This window comes from Apteryx rowi, unplaced genomic scaffold (assembly GCF_003343035.1).
Source record: "Apteryx rowi isolate R43461 unplaced genomic scaffold, aptRow1 scaffold_735, whole genome shotgun sequence".
NCBI lineage: Eukaryota > Metazoa > Chordata > Aves > Apterygiformes > Apterygidae > Apteryx > Apteryx rowi.
This window is the reverse complement of record NW_020451022.1, coordinates 54,459-72,129: the sequence shown is the minus strand read 5'-3', so window position 1 is coordinate 72,129 and position 17,671 is coordinate 54,459. Positions and strand designations below refer to the sequence as shown.

Sequence of the window (17,671 nt, the reverse complement as noted above, 5' to 3'; positions counted from 1 at the left end):
ATCTCTTGCAGTAAGTTGAAGTTCTTTCATATTCTTTGTCCATCTGTAGATGGACTAATACACCCCAATTTTACTGTTTTACCTCTAAGCATGTTTTCCTTTCTCGTTATGATTTTTCTCTGTAGAAAATGTGGTTCTAAATGGAGTGATTAAAATAATTTACTAAGGTGTGTTTTGTGAAATCTAAAAATACTGTGACAAAATTCTGACATTTTTCACATGCTGTTTAGAATGGTCATTTAAAATAACTTTTAAAAAACTAAATCTTTGGATATAGTATGCTGGAGTGGAAAATCAAATTTTTTGCTAACTTAAAATTCATAATTTTTGGTTTGTCTTTATGAAAAACTACAATCTATAATTGATAGTTAAGTTTCAAATTGTTCTTGGTTATATGCTGATTAATAGTTTCACCATTATTGGTTTCTAATACTTATCCAAGAAGAAAGAAAATTGAGTTGCTTGATATGATAACTAATTACTGAATGAGTCCAACCTGATTCTTCAAACTGACCTTAGTTTGTCTTAATTCAGTTTAGCAGCTGGTGGGGTAAAAATGAATTATTGTTCCTCAAGGACTAAAAAAATCATGTGTTACATGCCAAGCTATCGTGAGGTTTTTTTTTTATTACATTCTACTGTGTCCTGGTTTTCAATTAATTTTTAACTCCCTGACAGCTTCAGGTATATGTGTATTTAACTGCTAGCTAGCATTACGTTACCAGTTCTCCAGAATTTGAACAGAGTGATTTTGATCCAGACTGCAGAAATACCAAGCTGTGTCCCCACTCGTGCCCCAACCAAGACGAGGGAGCAAGCGTGATCACTTGTGCCATCCAGTGTCCCAGGGCGGCGTTGCTCCTGCCTGTTTGGCACCTTCCCTGGCAGCCAGCCAGCCTCTGCTGTGCCTCAGCCTCGTTCAAGAGAAGCCCCAGCCACTTCCAATAGGTCTCATCTTTAAACTGTCACTTTTTATTTTAGGAGGCAAGAGTTTAGCCACATAGATGCCAACTTGGTGGTGCTGTGTGGCCTCACTTCCAGAGAGTGGCCTCTGGGCAGGATTATTTAACAGACCGTGTCCCTCATGCTGTACCTTTTCATTCTCTTGGCCGTGGGCACATTTGGTACCTGCCCACAAATCAGTTCTGTCCTAGCAGGTCACGCATCCTTTCCCACCCTTTTTTCCCCCCTTCTCCTCACCTTGGATCTGCCTGCCCTTCCTTATGCTCCCACGGGTCTCACCAGGCCAGGTGGGATCCCCGTTCGTATTTGGGAGGCAATGCTCTGACCCCGGCTCACCAGAAACAAACTAGCTGAGGTGCCAGAAATGGTTTATCCACAGCAGCACAGAGCTCAGATGAGGCAAATTCACCCCACCGAACTCTGCTTCTGTGGCAGACCGCTCCTGAGGTGTGGGTAAGCTATCAAGCATTAAGCAGGAGGAGCTCCACCAGGTGAAGAGCCACTACCTTGCCTCTCTCCTTCTGTCCCCTCTTGCCCCCACGAAGCTCCCATGGGATGAGCTTCAGCAGGTCTTGGCACGTCTTGGCAGTGCCCTGAACTGACTGTTCGTAGCTAAGTAGTTGCTGCCCACCTTTGCCTGACAAAATAAGTTGAAATTTGCCAAAGAACTAGGGTCTGTCTTTGACCTCAGCCCCTCAGACTTGTCTAGCTTGTAAAGAAATTTTGAGAACTGGAGAAGCTAAGAATGTGGTTCTAATTTTGGCTTATTAATAAAAACCCTGGCGCTTATATACTGAAGCATGTGTAAACAAACACTTCAGTCAAATTAATGCTTATGATGTTTTTAAAGTACTTTTTCTTAATATTGTGCTGGCATTTGCACTGACCGCCAATTCAGCAAACAGCTGGTAGCTAAGCATGTGTGAAGTGCATTAAGGAAGCAAAGACATTAATACCGTCCTCTTTTTTTCTGCCATGTTTGGCATGAAACTCTGCTATAATTTCTCCAAGCAAATGGAAAGATCTCTGATCCCACCCTTGGTCACTGTGTCTGTGTAGAAGACAATTCAAATACGCACCCCAGGTCTGTGAGTCATTCCAGCCAAAGCAATGGGAAGCTTCCTCGGTTGTACCTGCAGAATTTTTACTTCTGCCATAATTTGTCAAAGGTGAAATATCCGCCCGCTTCCCTACCATGCCCCATCTGTGGAACTACCAGATTCCCCCTGCTGAGGGACACCCAGATACCAGGACCATGAGCATATTAACTTGCCTTCTCTGGCACACATGGCCATTTCATTTGACTTTGATGTGCCTAACATCTTCCATGTGGTGCTGCACCTCACACTGGGAGAAACAAGTTAATATTCGTAAACAGCATCTACTTATTCCAGGGGAATATGTAGAGGCCACATTCTTTTTACACATGCAGCGCAGTCTGCCTGTTGTATGGCTTAATTCAGATGGTGGAAAATCCATGAGCTGAGCCCTAGTTGCAGAGCTGGCGTTTCTTCCTTCCCTCCCCTGGCTGGATTTATTGCCTCTCTTCTCTCCCCTCATAGAAGCATACAGGAGCTTTGACCCTCTAGAGATATTTTGTTGCTTCTCTTTTGGATTTCCATCCTCTCAGAAGAGGTCTTTGGCCATTTCTGAATTTTTGAATTCTGCTTTCCTGCTGCAAAATGATAACAATGAAGCTAACCTATATAACCTGCTTGGAGATCAATGCTGACAAGTGCTACATGAGAGCTAGCCATTATTATTTTGATTTTCAATATTGTATATGACCTACCTGCAGAAGAAATAACACATTACTTGTTTTCTGAAATAGTATGTGATCATATATTAGTAAAATAATGCCTTTTTGATGGAGAACTAATTTATATCTCAAATGTGTTTTATTAGTTATTAAAAATTATCCCAAATCACTATTCTTTATTAAGTATTTATTCTCCTATAAATCTTTCCTTAGCAACTGGAACTGTGTCAGAGATTATATAAACTCCACTTCCAGCTGCTGTTGCTTTTTCAGTCCTACTGCAAACTTATCGGACAGGTGCATGAAGTCAGCTCCATGCCAGAGGTACGTAACAAACACTACAAAGTCTTCTACTCAAAAATCACTTTACCTTCATCTTCTTATTTTTCTTTCCATAGACTGACACCAAAAATTTCACTATTTCACCCTGAATACAAGTCTGCAGACAAAATAATTCAACACACCGGCATCTTTGTTAAAATATAGTTGAGATCCTGAATTTTTCTGATTGTACTTTCAGAGACTGGGTTCTTTTATAAATTCAGTCTTCAAAAGTCATTTGAATCAGTGGTAAAAAAAACTGGAATGATATATGGATATATATGGAATCTTAACTCTATCCACATGTTCTACATGTAGGGAATATTCACACTGTGTGAACTATTTGCAAAAGTGGATTTTTTTAAGAATTGAGATCTTAATTTTCAGAGAAACTGAGCTTTCTTCAAACACAGCGAAAAGATCCCTTTCCTAGATCATGGATGATTTTATCCGGACTTTGTGGAGAGGTTTACACTAGGAGCACTTGTTAGCATGACAATACCAAAATAATTTGGTAAATTAATCTTAACATGAATGCAAAACTGAGGTTTTTTGCTGGGATAATGTATTGCAATTTCCAGCCATATCAACTGTTTCAACTGCATATACCTTATACTAGAAACTTCTGTGGTGTATTTTGGCAAACAGCAATTAAATCTTTTTGCAACCTCTCATAACTATACCAGCAAAGGTGTGTAGTGTAGAACTACTTTATATTTTGACTGTACCTGTAGCTCCTGATCCTGTTCTGTGGATAAACAAAGATCTTTGGTTTCTGCTGCAATCAGTTAGATACTTCCCAAGACTATTTTAAAAATATAATTATCAAAAAATCTTAATGTCATAATAGTCTTTTTAGTTCTGTGATTTTTACAAGCACTCTTCTTTAAATGTTTTTGACACAACACTCTATATCTTATATCTATTTTGACCCAGATAGCTGTCTCTTTTTAGATATATCTACACATCTTACTTACAAAAACGCTTCACAACAACAATATTGTAAAGCAAATTTATTTCAGAAATTGCATAAAATATGCACTACTTTGAAAAATGCATCTTTGCACTGTAAGTTGAATGATCATCATTTAAGGAAAGATAGTAAAATAAGTTACATTTCCATATATATTTTTTTCCTTGATAAAATGTGTATTTAAAAATATTGAGGGGAAAAAATAATTTGATTATAGGCATAAAACAGAATTTCAAGCTATAAAGTGTATTTTATGACAGATTCCAGTAGTTTGCAGATTTTCTAGTAAATAAAAATGGTTTGTTTTATTAGATGTGCTGTATAAAGCACAAGGAGTTTGAACACGTATTTTAAGTAGCTGTCCCGAAGGCTGTCTTGTGATGTGCCTAGAATGTTCACTTTTCAAAGACAAGATACCAGGAATCTAGTGTTAAGGGTTGTCTAAATAGAATATTTTAAAAATATTTTGTGTTCCTTATTAGAGGATTGATTTCTGTAACAATATATGACAGTTATCATTTTGTTAGAATATTTGTTAGAAATGGTGCAGCATATAGAACTGGGGAACAATAATAGGAGCTGTTGCACCATGAAAATAGCATATTTTGTTGTAGCTGTAAAATATTATTTAAAGGAAGTGCCAGTGTTAGTTCATGTCACATTGTTTTTTTTAACATATATGGACATTAACTGGTAGATCTTCAGAAAAAAAGTGCTCATTTATGAATTATTTATCAGTCTTACGCCATATTAACTTTTCAGCCTGATAAAGGGTTACACAATTCCTGCCCGTCTGTTAATCATATCAGATCTTGCATGTGTTCTGTAAATAAATAACATCATTGTTGCTAGCAGAAGTAAATGTTGTTTTCTTAAACTTTTCCACTGTGACACAGAAACAGTAGCAGGATAAAAAAGAAAAGATCATTTAGAAAATTAAAAGATTGCACTCTGGCATTTTAGCAAGCCAAAATTACAGCATAGGATTAGAGAAAGCACAGAGATTAAAAATTTGTAGTTTGTGTGTTCATTACACTGTACAGACCACAGAGATCAAGAGCTGTCTTTGTGTTAAAAAGGGATCTTTTCCAGATAATATGTACATCTGATAAAATAAGAACAGACCTGAAATGCACTACTCCCTTTTGGGCTTATGGAGAATGAAAATACCTATCTCACATCTTTTTCCTTGAAACAGCTGTTAAATATGTCAAGAGAACTGAGTGAGTTGAAGAAAAACCTTAAGGATGCTACTGCTGCAATTGCAGCCGAGCCTCTGAATATGGAATCGGAGCCCACATTCAATTCTACAGAAGCAGCTATTCAGTCCATGCTGGAGTGTCTGAAAAACAATGAACTTGTTAAAGCTGTGCAACAAATAAGAGAATGCAGGCAAGTTTTACTGCATGGTTGATATTAGACTTTCATGTTATTAGAAAAGCATGCATTGTTTATCTTCCAAAACTTATCCTAAATCTAATGTGCTGAGTCATCATAGTAAGTTCAGTACGTTTCAAGAACATACATGGGGCATTGATATTAACTCTTGCTGCGGTGTTCCGTAAATAAGGATATCAAATCAGTAATACAAACATACATGTATACAGCACTGAAAATGTTTAATTACATTCTTTAGATCAAAAGTACTACTGTGATGCTCTTGAGAATCTATTTGTAGAGCTAATTCCTTAGCAGGAATCATTGACATCAGCTAACATTCAGCCCAGTTTCTCTTTCACTTATTTGAATGAGTTTTCTTAAGCTTTTTTTAGAAAATAGGAATTGCTCTTTTATGTGATTTCGGTATCTGATATTTAGAGTCTGATGAACAAAGGAGCAGTGTAAAACAGTGAGTTGCTTTAGGCTTATAAACACGTGCAAGTCAGTTCTCCTTTTAGAGCGCTATCACCTGGTTTCAATCTGTGCTAACAAACCCATAACGATATGCAAATTCTTTTCCTGTTTGATTGCAGGATTTTGTGGCCCAATGATATCTTTGGAAGTAGCTCTGATGATGAAGTCCAAACACTACTGAACATTTACTTCCGGCACCAAACCTTGGGCCAGACTGGCACCTATGCACTGGTGGGCTCCAACCAGAGCCTGACTGAAATCTGTACCAAATTAATGGAACTGAATATAGAGATTCGTGACATGATTCGCAGAGCTCAGAGTTACCGGGTCATCAATACTTTTCTTCCAGACTCCAGTGTTTCTGGCACAAGTCTCTGACAGGACTCTTGTGTCCTCTTTCAAGCTGGGAGTGCTGCCGTGCTGGAGTGAGGTGGTTCAATGTCTTCTCAGCCTTACAAAGGTTTGGTCAAACTGTACTCACTCTTGTTACATTTAGGATTTCTTCTAAAAAGATATGGGCAGAACTTCAAATGTGTAGCAATACTGTCAGGACAAAGGTAGTATAGAGAGCATCCAGGACAACATCCTTTGTTCTCTGTTGCACAAAATCAATTAGCATTTCACTGAGCAACTGCAACTCACTACTGAAGAAGTGACTTCCATTGCATACCAAAGCCTACTACACTGAACAATACTTCCTTTATAGCAAATTAATTTTAGGTTGGCAAAAGTGCAATGTTTCCTTCACGAAATAATATTTTTTGTTAAAAAGCCTTGTACATTTTTTCCTTTTTTCTCTTGTTTGATTGAGTGAAAGATGGGCAGAATGAAGCTGGCCACAGAATCTCGCAAACTTGTTGGTCAAAAGCTGAGAGCCTGTGTATATGAAACAAATTGTAAATGGACTACAGTTCAATGTACACTGTAATTTGAATATGATTACTGTATCTTAAAACAACGAGCTGCTATGAAGTACATTTCCTAATGTTACTAGGCTACTGTCTCTGAAGGTACTGGATCATATTGCAGAGGTCTGTTCTTAGGCCCCCAAGTATCATGAATGGTCTTGGTAGATTTTCTTTTTTTTTTTAAGGACCTTGGCTGCTTTTTACTAGAGGGTTGCTTTTATGAATATATTTATACTATTAAAGGATGGTTGATCTAATTTAACTTGCCATTTTGTAGGAAAAGTCCCATCACAGAGTCAAATCTTTTGAACTGTTATGCATGCATATTTTTATTTAATACAAATTTGGAGTATAAAAAGTAAAAATATTAACGTGAAATGCAAGTTCTCATGTTAAGTTTCATTAAAGAGATGTCTTATTTTATTTGTAATGTATATATAAAAGTCATACCTGTATGTTTTCTTCTTACATTTAACTGCTGTCCAGTGTTAAATGTATGCATGTAAATCTGTTGCACATCTGAGACACTTTTATGCTGACAACTATGTAACTTATTCACTCTGTAAATATACTTACTGTTTTTGTGAGGTAACTTTGGTTGATATTTGGATCAGTAAATCCATTTAATTAAAATATAAAAGTCATATATAATCACAACAGAGTATGTGCTAGTTCTGAAGATCTTGTTCTTGCCTCAGTCTGTGCTGTTGCCAATGGCATCAATGATAAGCAGCCCCTAAAAGACAACTTTTTCATGGTTTATGGTGGAATGGTTCATTACATTGAAAGAGACCAATGAGAAGCATAAGAATTTCTTTGTCAGTCTGTAGTTACAACTCAACTGGGAAGAGTAAATTTTACTTAAAGAGCAGCTTAATAATTCCAAAAAAAGTTCAAAATACAGGTGAAGATTCGTTTCTGTTAAAAATGTCATTATGCTGCTATTAGTTCTATCTTTGGTCTCAGCACTTTTTTCTCATGCTAAAATTAAAAGAAAAGCTGTCCAGCCTGTCATATCAGCTTAGGCTTTGAGAATCAGATAAAGCCTTTTCCCCTTCCTGCCTTTTTCTTTTTCAGTGTGCTTGTTGATGCATAAAATGGGGTGGAATCCATCCCTTTTAAAGGCATTTTGATTTTGCAGTCCACAGAGCACTGCAGCCCAGTTGTAGTGGCAGGATGAAATAGATGCAGGCCAAATCTGTTCAGAAAGAAGTGCCATTCATCAAACACTTATTTTTCTGTGTAAAATAATCAGCAATGGTTAGAGAAGTCTTCAAATTTCAATTACATATTTCACTTCTGAAAGCTATTTACAACTGTAATCGGGGCGGTCTGCAGAAATTCTATTGTTTGGTGAGTTCTGCTCTATCACTTTTCAAAATCATGGCTATTTTGCAAATCACAGGCAAATTCAAGTTGGAAGGGACCTCAGGAGATTATCTAGTCCAACCTCATGATTGAAGCAGGGTCAGCCATGAGATCAGACCACATTACTCAGGCCCTTACCCAGTCGGGTTGTGAAAATATTTGAGGATGGAGACTGTGCAACCTCCCTGGGCAACCTGTTCCACTGCCTGACTGTCCTCACAGTGGAAAAGTTCTTCAAAAGACTGAAGTGAGGCTGACCAGCCTGTAGTTCCTTTAGTTGACCATTTGGCCTTTTTTGAAGAGGAGTGTGACATTTGCCTTTCTCCAGTTATTGGAGATCTCCCCTGGTCTCCCAGTCTTTCTAAGATATGATTTGTCACAAAGACATCAGCCAGTTCTCTCAGCACCAGTGGATGCAGCCTTTTGGGTCCAGTGGACTTGTATGAGTTCTCTCAACTAAGCCGCACATCATGGAAGGGGCCTGCAGGTACTATATATACATGTCTGTGCACACAGAATCTATTAATTGGAACTACTTACATATTGAGACCATGTTTTCTTTATTGTAGCATACAGTAAAAAGGACAGTCTGCTGAAGGACTAACTGAATAAGTTATGTGAACACAACTTGGCTTCTCTAATTGTCATCTGCATTGGGTTCTTTTTTTTTCCTTCAGCCCTCAAATCTGCCTTAATGTTCTGTCTGTCAAAAGGCCTACAAAAGAGGTCAGTCCTCCACTTAAAATACCAGCTCCCACAGCAGCACATTGTGAGCAGCATACTTTTCCAAAACATTTTTTCTGCCCCCAATTGGATAAAATAATATGCATTATTCAGGAAAATCTTAACATGCTAGTTAAAAGTAGGGACATACATGCCAATAGAGTTGGGAGGCTCTAATCTGAGAGGCAGTTTATGAACTATTTTGATAATAGCACAAAGGACCTTGACTTTTTGCTACAAGATGAAATATTCTGGATCATTCTTGGCTTTATGGCAATAATTTCTTTCTCTTAACTGTTTGATAGCTGTAGTGATGTCTTGGAAATTGCAGGTCTCATACAGAACCTACCTAACTCAGAAATACTAATAACAGCTCAAACACAGAAAGGGAGTGTATAAAAGGTGCAAGCAGGAACAGGCTACTACAGAGAACCAGACATTGTCTGAGTGTGCAGGAATGGAGTTAACAGTTGAAATTAAGAAGGGCAGTAAGAAAAGCTTCTGTAAGTACACCAGCAGTAAAAGGCAGGCCAAGTAAAACGTGGGTCTGCTGCTCAGTGGGGCAGGGAATGGCATAACAAAGGACTTGGAAAAGGCTGAGGTAGGCAGTGGGGTTTTTTATTTGCTTTCTGCCTTGGTTTTCAGTGGCACGGTTGTCCCCCAGGTCCCTGAGCCTACTAACAGCATCTGTGGGAGGTATCCACATTATCCACAGTAGAGGAAAACAGACTTAAGGACCACTTAAGCCAATTGAACATGACAAGTCCATGGGATCAGACAGGCCTCATCCAAGTGAGCCAAGGGAACTGGCCAGTGCCTTTGCAAGGCCACCCTCTATCATCTTTGAAAGTTTTGGAGATCGGGGGAGGTTCCTGACAACTAGAAAAGGGCAAATGTAACAGCTATCTTCAAGAAGGGCAAGAGAGGATTTCAGGAACCATGGACCAGTCAGCCCAACTCAGTCCCTGGGAAGGCTATGGAATGAAATTGCCTGGAAGCCATTTCCAGAGACAAAGAGAGGAAAGTGGGAACAGCCAGCAGGACTTTACCAAGGGCAAATTGTACCCAATTACCTTGTATAATGAGATGTCTTGTTCAGTGGGTGCTGGGAGAACAGTGGATATTGTTTTCCTTGCCCTTTGACATGGTCTATGCCAAACCGATGAGATACATGCTGGATAAGGCAGCTGGCAAACTGGCTGGGCAGCTGTACAAATTCCAACTGGCAGCTGGCTACTGGTAGCATTGTGGAGCCAATATCATTTAACCTCCTTATTAATGTGTGTGATGGGACAGAGTGCACGCTAAGCAAGTTTGCAGGTGATACCAAATTTGCAGGGAAGGGGGAACAGTTGATATACTGGGAGAGTAGGGCTGCAACTCAGGGGGATCTCAACAGGCTGGAGAAATGGGCTGACAGAAATCCCATCAAGTTCACCAAAGGGAGACAAAATCAAAATTCAAAAGGGAAATGCATCAAGATGAAACACCCCATGCAACAGGACAGGCTGTGCACCAACTGGATGGGAAGGAGCTCTATGGAAAAGAACCTGGGGAATCTTGGCAGACAAGCTGAATGTAAAAGTCAGCAGTGTACCCTTGCAGCAAAGGCGGCCAACTACATCCTAGGCTGTATTAGGAGTATTGTCAACAGGTCTAAGAAAGTCATTCTTCTATTCAGGACTTATGAGACAACACCTGGAATACTGCATTGAACTTTGGGATTCCCAGTACAGGAAGGATATGGACATACTGGATCAAGTCCAGCAGAGGGCTACCAAAATGTTAAGGGGGGCTGGAAGAAATGACACTCCAGGAGAGGCTAAGGGATCTGGGTTTGTTTAGCATTAAGACCAGACCTTCCTGCTGTCTTCCTAATGCATACTCCCACTAGGACTATATAGAGAATGGAGCCAGACTTATGGAAGCACAGCAGTAGGCACAAATCACAACACAGAAAGTTACAGTTAGAAATAAAGGAAAAACTTATCAGGAGGGCGTTCAAAAACTGGCATTGGTTGCACAGAGACCACTTAATCCCCATCGTTGGAGACAGGCAAAAGTCAAATGGACAAGGCCCTGAGCAACCTGATCATTAGGTAATTGGTCCTGCTTTGAGTAGGGAGTAGAGCTCCAGAGGTTCTGTGATTCTTCTCAGTTACAAGAGCAGTGATGTAGTAACCTGGTTTTCTTCACATCATATCTAGACTTCAGGTAGAGTGGGAATTAGTATATTCTTAACAGTCTTACTGAAGTCCTAGGACTACATTAATTTCAGTGATGCTCCTCAAAGCTTCTATGCAACAAAGCTGGTTTAAGCACATTTCCACTCTCTTACATTTTGTCCCTGTACAAGCACATTCAGTTACTCCCTTTAGTTATATTTAAGCCAGCTACAGTAGAAATACCTTATATAACCAGGAAGCCTTTGGGGCAGATGCCTATACTTAAAGCAAAGGGCAGAGGGTTGTTCTGGATATTGAGACACATTAAGTCCAGAGAATTTGTTAACCACCTCCCAGTTACCTCAACTCAAAAGATTCCCCACACACTTCAAAGCACATTAAGCTTACCGTTTTTCCTCTTAAGGACATACTGTTCTGGTGAGCAGTTGTTCATTAGGGCATGCCACTGTAGCATAAGCTCTGAGACATGGATACCTTTACTATAGACTTTGTTCCCTAGAGTATTATTCACATCTTCAACAACAGTTCAGTGCGAAGAGAACAGATTTGCTATAGCAAACTATATTTTACACTACCTGAAGGAATACTAAACAAAACCCATTTCCTTCAGGAAATCAAATAGGTTTTGTTTCCTTCCAGATATATTCCCCTATGCATCACAGCAAGATGAAACTAAGGGGTAACAAATTAGTGCAAACTTTTATTGAACTTTATTTACAACATATATACAGTAAAGTTAAATATCTTATAAATAATACAAAAGTCTTAATCCATTATCCAATGCCAGGTCAAAAGCCTAAAGTCAAAACATTGCAAAGGACTGAAAGTGCAAAACAGAAGAGGGCACATGGATCAGACAATGTATTTGAAGCTGTAAGTGTTATCACAGGACAGCCTCTTGCCTTTGCAGCGGCCACAAAGTTCTTGGCGATGAGGTCTCTTGAGATCAATGTGTCTTTTCTTCTGGGGGCAGGAACAACGGGTCTTTGAACAGGTCTTAAGAAAGACGACATTTTATTATTGGCAGATAAGAGTTGGCCATTTCATGTTAGATTGACATTTGGTTTCCCCTTAATCATAGGGAGACATTTGACCTGATATGCTCAAAAGAGCTTTCTCCGTGAAAACCCTGCAGAGTTTAGCTATAAAAAGCCTTCTCATCTAGAGCTCAAAACCCTATGTGTCAAAACCCTAACCCTATGTGTAGTTAGGTATGACGCTGTATGAACAGAAGACTGTTGAGGCAAACAGTTTGCAGGAAGCAGCCTTACAGAGTTAAGCTATTCCTAAATAATGCTTCCTAGTAATGGGATGAAAGCAAGTTCAGGCATTGCTTTCTTCCAGCTAAAACCAACATCAAATTCCAGCAAGCTATTAAAATTTGCATTAAAATATACGGCAAGCTCAGGCAGTCTTACCAGGGTACAGAAGTTTATAACTTACCTGGCACTGGATAGCTTCCACTCTATAGGGATTGAAGCCCTTTTGGCATTTGCGACAGAGCTGCTTAAAGTATACCTAAGAAACAAGTTCTTAGTTACCATAGAGACTTACTCAGGACATTCCTATACAGTTGCCCTAAATTCATGCCAGAAACATCCGATTTGGCACAGCTTTGGTGTCAAAATTGCAAGTTTCAGAAGTAAGAAAATGCTTGTTTTGTGTTAACTACCTTGTTACTTCCAGAAATGCACCAGACATAGGCACTCTCCCATCTGGTCTTGCAGTCTTTGCAGTGGAAATAGCCATACTTCTGCTCCAAGAACTGCAGAAAGAAAGTGCACTCAGCAGCCTCCAGCATCACTAAGAACACCCTCATTACACCACCCATTCTCACAGGCAGTAGGCTGCTGCCACCACCACAGGAGAGCAAGAGCCAGAGCCCCCACAGGGATGATTGACCCTAAGGGAAGGGGGACATAGACCTGATGGGGAAGCCAGGCTGGAGGGACCACCATGCCTTCTCCCACTCAGGAGCCAGTTTCCTTCCAGCCCAGCAAAGGGTTCACCCCCTTGCCTGGAGCAGGTTGTGCCAGGCCCCCAGCCCCCCACCAGCCCAGGGCTCCTGGCACTGCACACCTGGAAAGCAGCCCGCCGGCTGGGGGCCGCAGCCTCCTCCCGCGGTGCCTCTGCCTGCTCCTCATGCTGTGAGGCAGCCTCCACCTGGCCCTCCTGTTGCTCTCCACTGCTATCCTTGGCCTTCTGCTCCTCAGGGGTGGTGGCTGTTGCTGCCTGGCTCTTCCCCTGGGGCCCTGCAGCCTCGGGCAGCGTGAAGAGGCGACGGTCCAGCACAGGTGAGTAGAGCGCAAGGGGCCCCCGGGCACGGAGGGCAGCAGGGCTGAGGGGGCGGCCAGTGGGCAGCGTGCGTGGCCCCAGTGAGCACTGCACAGCGACATCAGCCCGTGGGTTCACTTGCACACCCACCTCCTTGGTGTTGGCCCGGCGCAGCCGTGGTGTCAGCCCTGGGCTCACCTGTGACAGCAAGGCCTTGAGCTGGGCCCGCCGGTAGCTGTCAAGGTAGTCGGCAGGCATGGGGGTTGGGGGACCCCCGAGGAAGGGGCTGATACCACTGCTCTTGCTCTGCTTCCAGCTGGGCTGCTTCAGCACTGGGTCCCTGCCACGGCTTGGTGTGAGGCTGCCCCTGAAGCCCTGGTAGGCACTGAAGGGGGGATAGACAAAGCCCTCCATAACTGCACCCAGAGGAAAGTCAGCCTTACTTGTCTCCCTGCCCTGCCTTTATCTTGTCTGGAGAGCTGCTGTTAATTGTCACTAATTGATGGGGAAATTGGCCTGGGCCAGCTGGGGCTGGCTCAGGGGCTGATTGCAGGGTTGCAGGCCCACGCTCACCTCAGCCCTCCGTGCTTACTCCTGCTTTGCAGAGCTAAATCAGGACTTGATGTGTTTCCAAACACATGGTGGGGGAAGCCTGGGTACATGGACCTGCATTAAGGCAGTCATGAACAGGATTTCCTGTTCTTACCTAATTAGGATCTTTGTAAGCTGTAGAGACTTTTTTAGAGCTAACCTATAACCAAGAAACATGGGGATTCTGTGTGAACCACTAAGTACGCACAGGCTGCTCTGCTTTCAGAGGCCTTTACCTGTGATTTCAGGTAGAAAATGCAGTGTCAGGGTTAGACGATGCAATGATGAATCCAGTGCTGAGTAAAGTCTTAATTGTTCAGGGAGCTGCAAATCGGAAAAAAGCTTGACAGAGCTGTGTTAGCACTGGGCAGTAATAAGCACTCAAAGAGTAGCACAAGTCTGGAAAACCCTGTAAAGATGAATAGACGCAGTTCATCCATATCTGGAACAACCACAGCTTTTACAGTGATGGCAAGTCTGTAGCTCTGCTTGCTCATAACTCCTTCTCTTTATTGTCTTAAAAAAAAAAAAAAAAAGTGGGTTAGGAAGCTAAGAAGGCCTGGATAAATTAGGTCCCCTGACACACAAGCAAGCAAAGAATGCAGGCAATTAAATCTTTGGAAAGAAGTTTTTAGTCATTATTGAAAGGTTTGAACACCCTCATTGCCCCACTACTTAGGGATTGTCTACGCACAGCCTTTCTATCAACCATACTGCTCCAGGAAAAGATGGAATATGCTTGTTTGTACAGCACTCCAGGGGGAAAGCAGTTATACAGGGATAAATGGCTTAATACCTGTATAATGAAATAAATTAAATATAAGCATTTATATATTAGACTGGTAGTCCATCTTCCATAATTACGTCACTTTAGTTATGTCATTTCTTAAGTAATGTTGTTAAAATCACGTAATTAAGTCATGTAAAACGTGTATGTGGGTCTTTAGAGACTGTTGAGTCCCAAAATCCCTGGACTTGCTGGGACATTAAATATTTTCTTTGCGTGGCTCTTCATGACAGAGGATGGTAGACAAACACCTCCTTCGACTTCTAATGTTGTTGAAACCGGGATAACTACTGTGTATCAACACATTCATGTTTTTACAAAAGAATTGCAAATCACCAGCTCTAGATGATAGGTATTTTAAAATTCTGAATGAACTTAAGTATTTAATAGGAACACCTCTAATACAAATATCGAATCTGTCATAAAATAGTTAAAAGCCTACTACAGTGATAAACGGCAGCTAAAGACAAATGCTACAGTTTGGAAAAGCTCTAGAATTGCTAACTTATCAATCAGTGTTTTTTGTCTGCAAGTAAGAAATCGCTTGAAATGCTTGTTAAAATACAGTATTGTTGGAAAATCAGAATACAGCAGTTTCTAAAAGGCAGTGTTTTTTATAAAAACATTGCATTACAAAATTCAACAGGGCAGCAAGGTAGAGGCTAGAGAAGAACTGGTAGAGATGATGTCTTTAAACTTTCCCAACCTATTTGAGAAAAATTCTTTCAAGTGTCTAATATAATTCTTGGTCAGAAACAACATTTTTATGGATCAAAAATGAGTTAAGATTCAGGAAACACTTGAAGTACATGGTCAAGATTCATCACAGTTAATAGCAAGATGGATCAAGGCTCCCTGTGACGTTTGGTGTTTTCAATGCCTTATCTGTATCAACTCAAAGGAAGAAACAGGACATCAGGATGACCAGCTAAGCTAAACCTTATGACTGCAGTGTGGCTGTGGCTGACGCACCACCAGAGGGGCATCCGGGATTCTTTTGGATTCTGGGATTAGTTGTACTGAACTCGAGAGATCATCATTTGTCAAGTGTGAGAACTTACTAGGGCTAAGAGGTTATAACAAAGCTAACAGTATAGCAAAGCTAGAAATACAACAGAACTGAAAATATATACGCATATCAGAGTTCCACAGTTAAATCATGGGTGCATGATACAATGACCGCTCTCGTCCCTTACAGGCCACCCTTCCGGTATAGATTTTGCTGATTTCTTTCACAATGGGTGCAAGGTGCAGCGATTGCTCTCGCCCCTTATGGGCCACCCCTCCTGTCTAATTTTCCTTGGTTTCTCCTCACCATGCCGTTGACATCAGGGGTATATGTCGCGGTCCGTGGGAGTGACGGGAAAGAATCATACGCATTCACAGAATGCAGGTTCAATTCCAACTTTATTCGGCAATTTGCCCATCTTATATATGTTTGTGCAGTCGTACACTTTGCTAGGCCAATCACCATGCAGATTATGTCACAGGTAGCCAATCATGGCACCGATCACGCACGCAGCGATCATGCCTTGTACCTTGCTACTTATTTAGCAAAGCTATCTTACCCTTAACCTTGGTTCCCACTGGCTTCTGCTAGTTTATCTGTACTTTCTCAGGATGTATCATTTCCAGCTGCACCAGTGTCCTTGGTGGACTACTTCAAAGCACGTAGCAGTGGCTATAGCCTGAGGCCTAAGGCTTCAGCAAATTTAGCTACTAATGCTAAGCAAGTTGTGCTAAGCAAKTAATCCTAAACAGTGTTAGTTCCATGCTCTATATCTCATATAGATTATTGTTCTGAAGCACCGCAAGGGCCCCAACAGGTATCCCTCCTGACCGGTGGGTCCTCGAGCCCGCAGGCCAGCTAACCATGGGTCCGAGTCCACACCAAGCGTGTGTGGCTTACTTCCTTTTACACCCAGTCAAAACAATGCCAGCCCACAGCCATACCAAGGCGCACGGCTCCAGTCAATACCAGCGTGCACATCACAGGTGACCTCATGCTCAGCCCGAACACTGCTCAGCAGGTAACAACGCACCCATTAGCAGGTCATTCTGTGGGAAATGGCTCCACAGCACTGAGATGTCTATGGTGTGGGTCTGTGGTGTCACTTCTCCTTTATCTGGACTTGTCAATCATGGGGTCGTTAGAGGATGTGCCTCCAGCCTACAGCAACCCCACAGTGTGGTGGCGCCAGCCATGATGCACCCCGTGTTTGTCAACTCTTGGGGAGCGCCCCAGAGCAAACCCCTCTTCTATGGGCTGCCCCATTTGGTGTCCCACACTCACCTGTGTGGTGCATGTCAGGCTGAAAAAAAAAGAATAACTTATTCGGATGCCGTAGGAATGGGATGGAGAATAAAATTGAAATGATATGCCATCACACAAATCAATGGTATGGCTTCTTCTACAATCTTATGGGAAGAACCAATCACTGCACCTCCAAAGGCAGAAAGAGAAGGAAAGAAAAATTGCAGAAATAGATGGAGGTTAAAGAAGTTTATTAGAAGGTTGAGGGACATGGAAAAATTATCATGTGAAGAGACACTGAAGAAGGTGACACATGAGTAAACAGATGTGATAAAATTGTGTGAAATAATGACTCGTATGGAGAGATAGGTAGAAACTCTTTTATAACACAAGAGTAAAAGGATATGCAATTAAAATGACAGCTGAAATTTTCAAAATTGATAAAGAATTTTCCACCCTAACTTGTAGTTATCTTATGAACTCATTGCTGAGGCCAAGAATTTGTCAGGAGTCAAAATATGTCCAATTCTGGGCTCCCCAGTACAAGAGAGACATGACACTACTGGAGAGAGTCCAGCGAAGGGCTACGAAGATGATTAGGGGACTGAAGCATCTCTCTTATGAGGAAAGGCTGAGAGAGCTGGGCCTCTTTAGCCTGGAAAAGAGAAGACTGAGAGGGGATCTTATCAATGTATACAAATATCTAAACG

The 17,671-nt window shown here is 41.3% G+C and overlaps 2 protein-coding genes across 2 annotated transcripts in view; one reads left to right on the top strand and one right to left on the bottom strand.

The window, feature by feature from the left end:
* The window catches only part of FRY (FRY microtubule binding protein), a 230,379-nt gene extending 222,942 nt beyond the window's left edge, over positions 1 to 7,437 (top strand). Inside the window, exons 59-61 of the mRNA XM_026087808.1 lie at positions 2,936 to 3,046; positions 5,215 to 5,408; positions 5,990 to 7,437. Of these exons, the coding sequence (XP_025943593.1) occupies positions 2,936 to 3,046; positions 5,215 to 5,408; positions 5,990 to 6,248 (564 nt within the window). The 3' untranslated portion in view covers positions 6,249 to 7,437. The remainder of the gene's footprint in view (positions 1 to 2,935; positions 3,047 to 5,214; positions 5,409 to 5,989) is intronic.
* A 4,470-nt stretch (positions 7,438 to 11,907) lies between these two features.
* On the bottom strand, positions 11,908 to 13,837 carry ZAR1L (zygote arrest 1 like). The gene is made up of 4 exons (XM_026087807.1): positions 13,135 to 13,837; positions 12,728 to 12,820; positions 12,499 to 12,573; positions 11,908 to 12,051 (listed from the first exon to the last, which is right to left on the bottom strand). The coding sequence occupies exons 1-4, from the start codon at positions 13,741 to 13,743 to the stop codon at positions 11,908 to 11,910; spliced, it is 921 nt and encodes a 306-aa protein (XP_025943592.1). The 5' UTR covers positions 13,744 to 13,837.
* Positions 13,838 to 17,671: the final 3,834 nt, after the last annotated feature.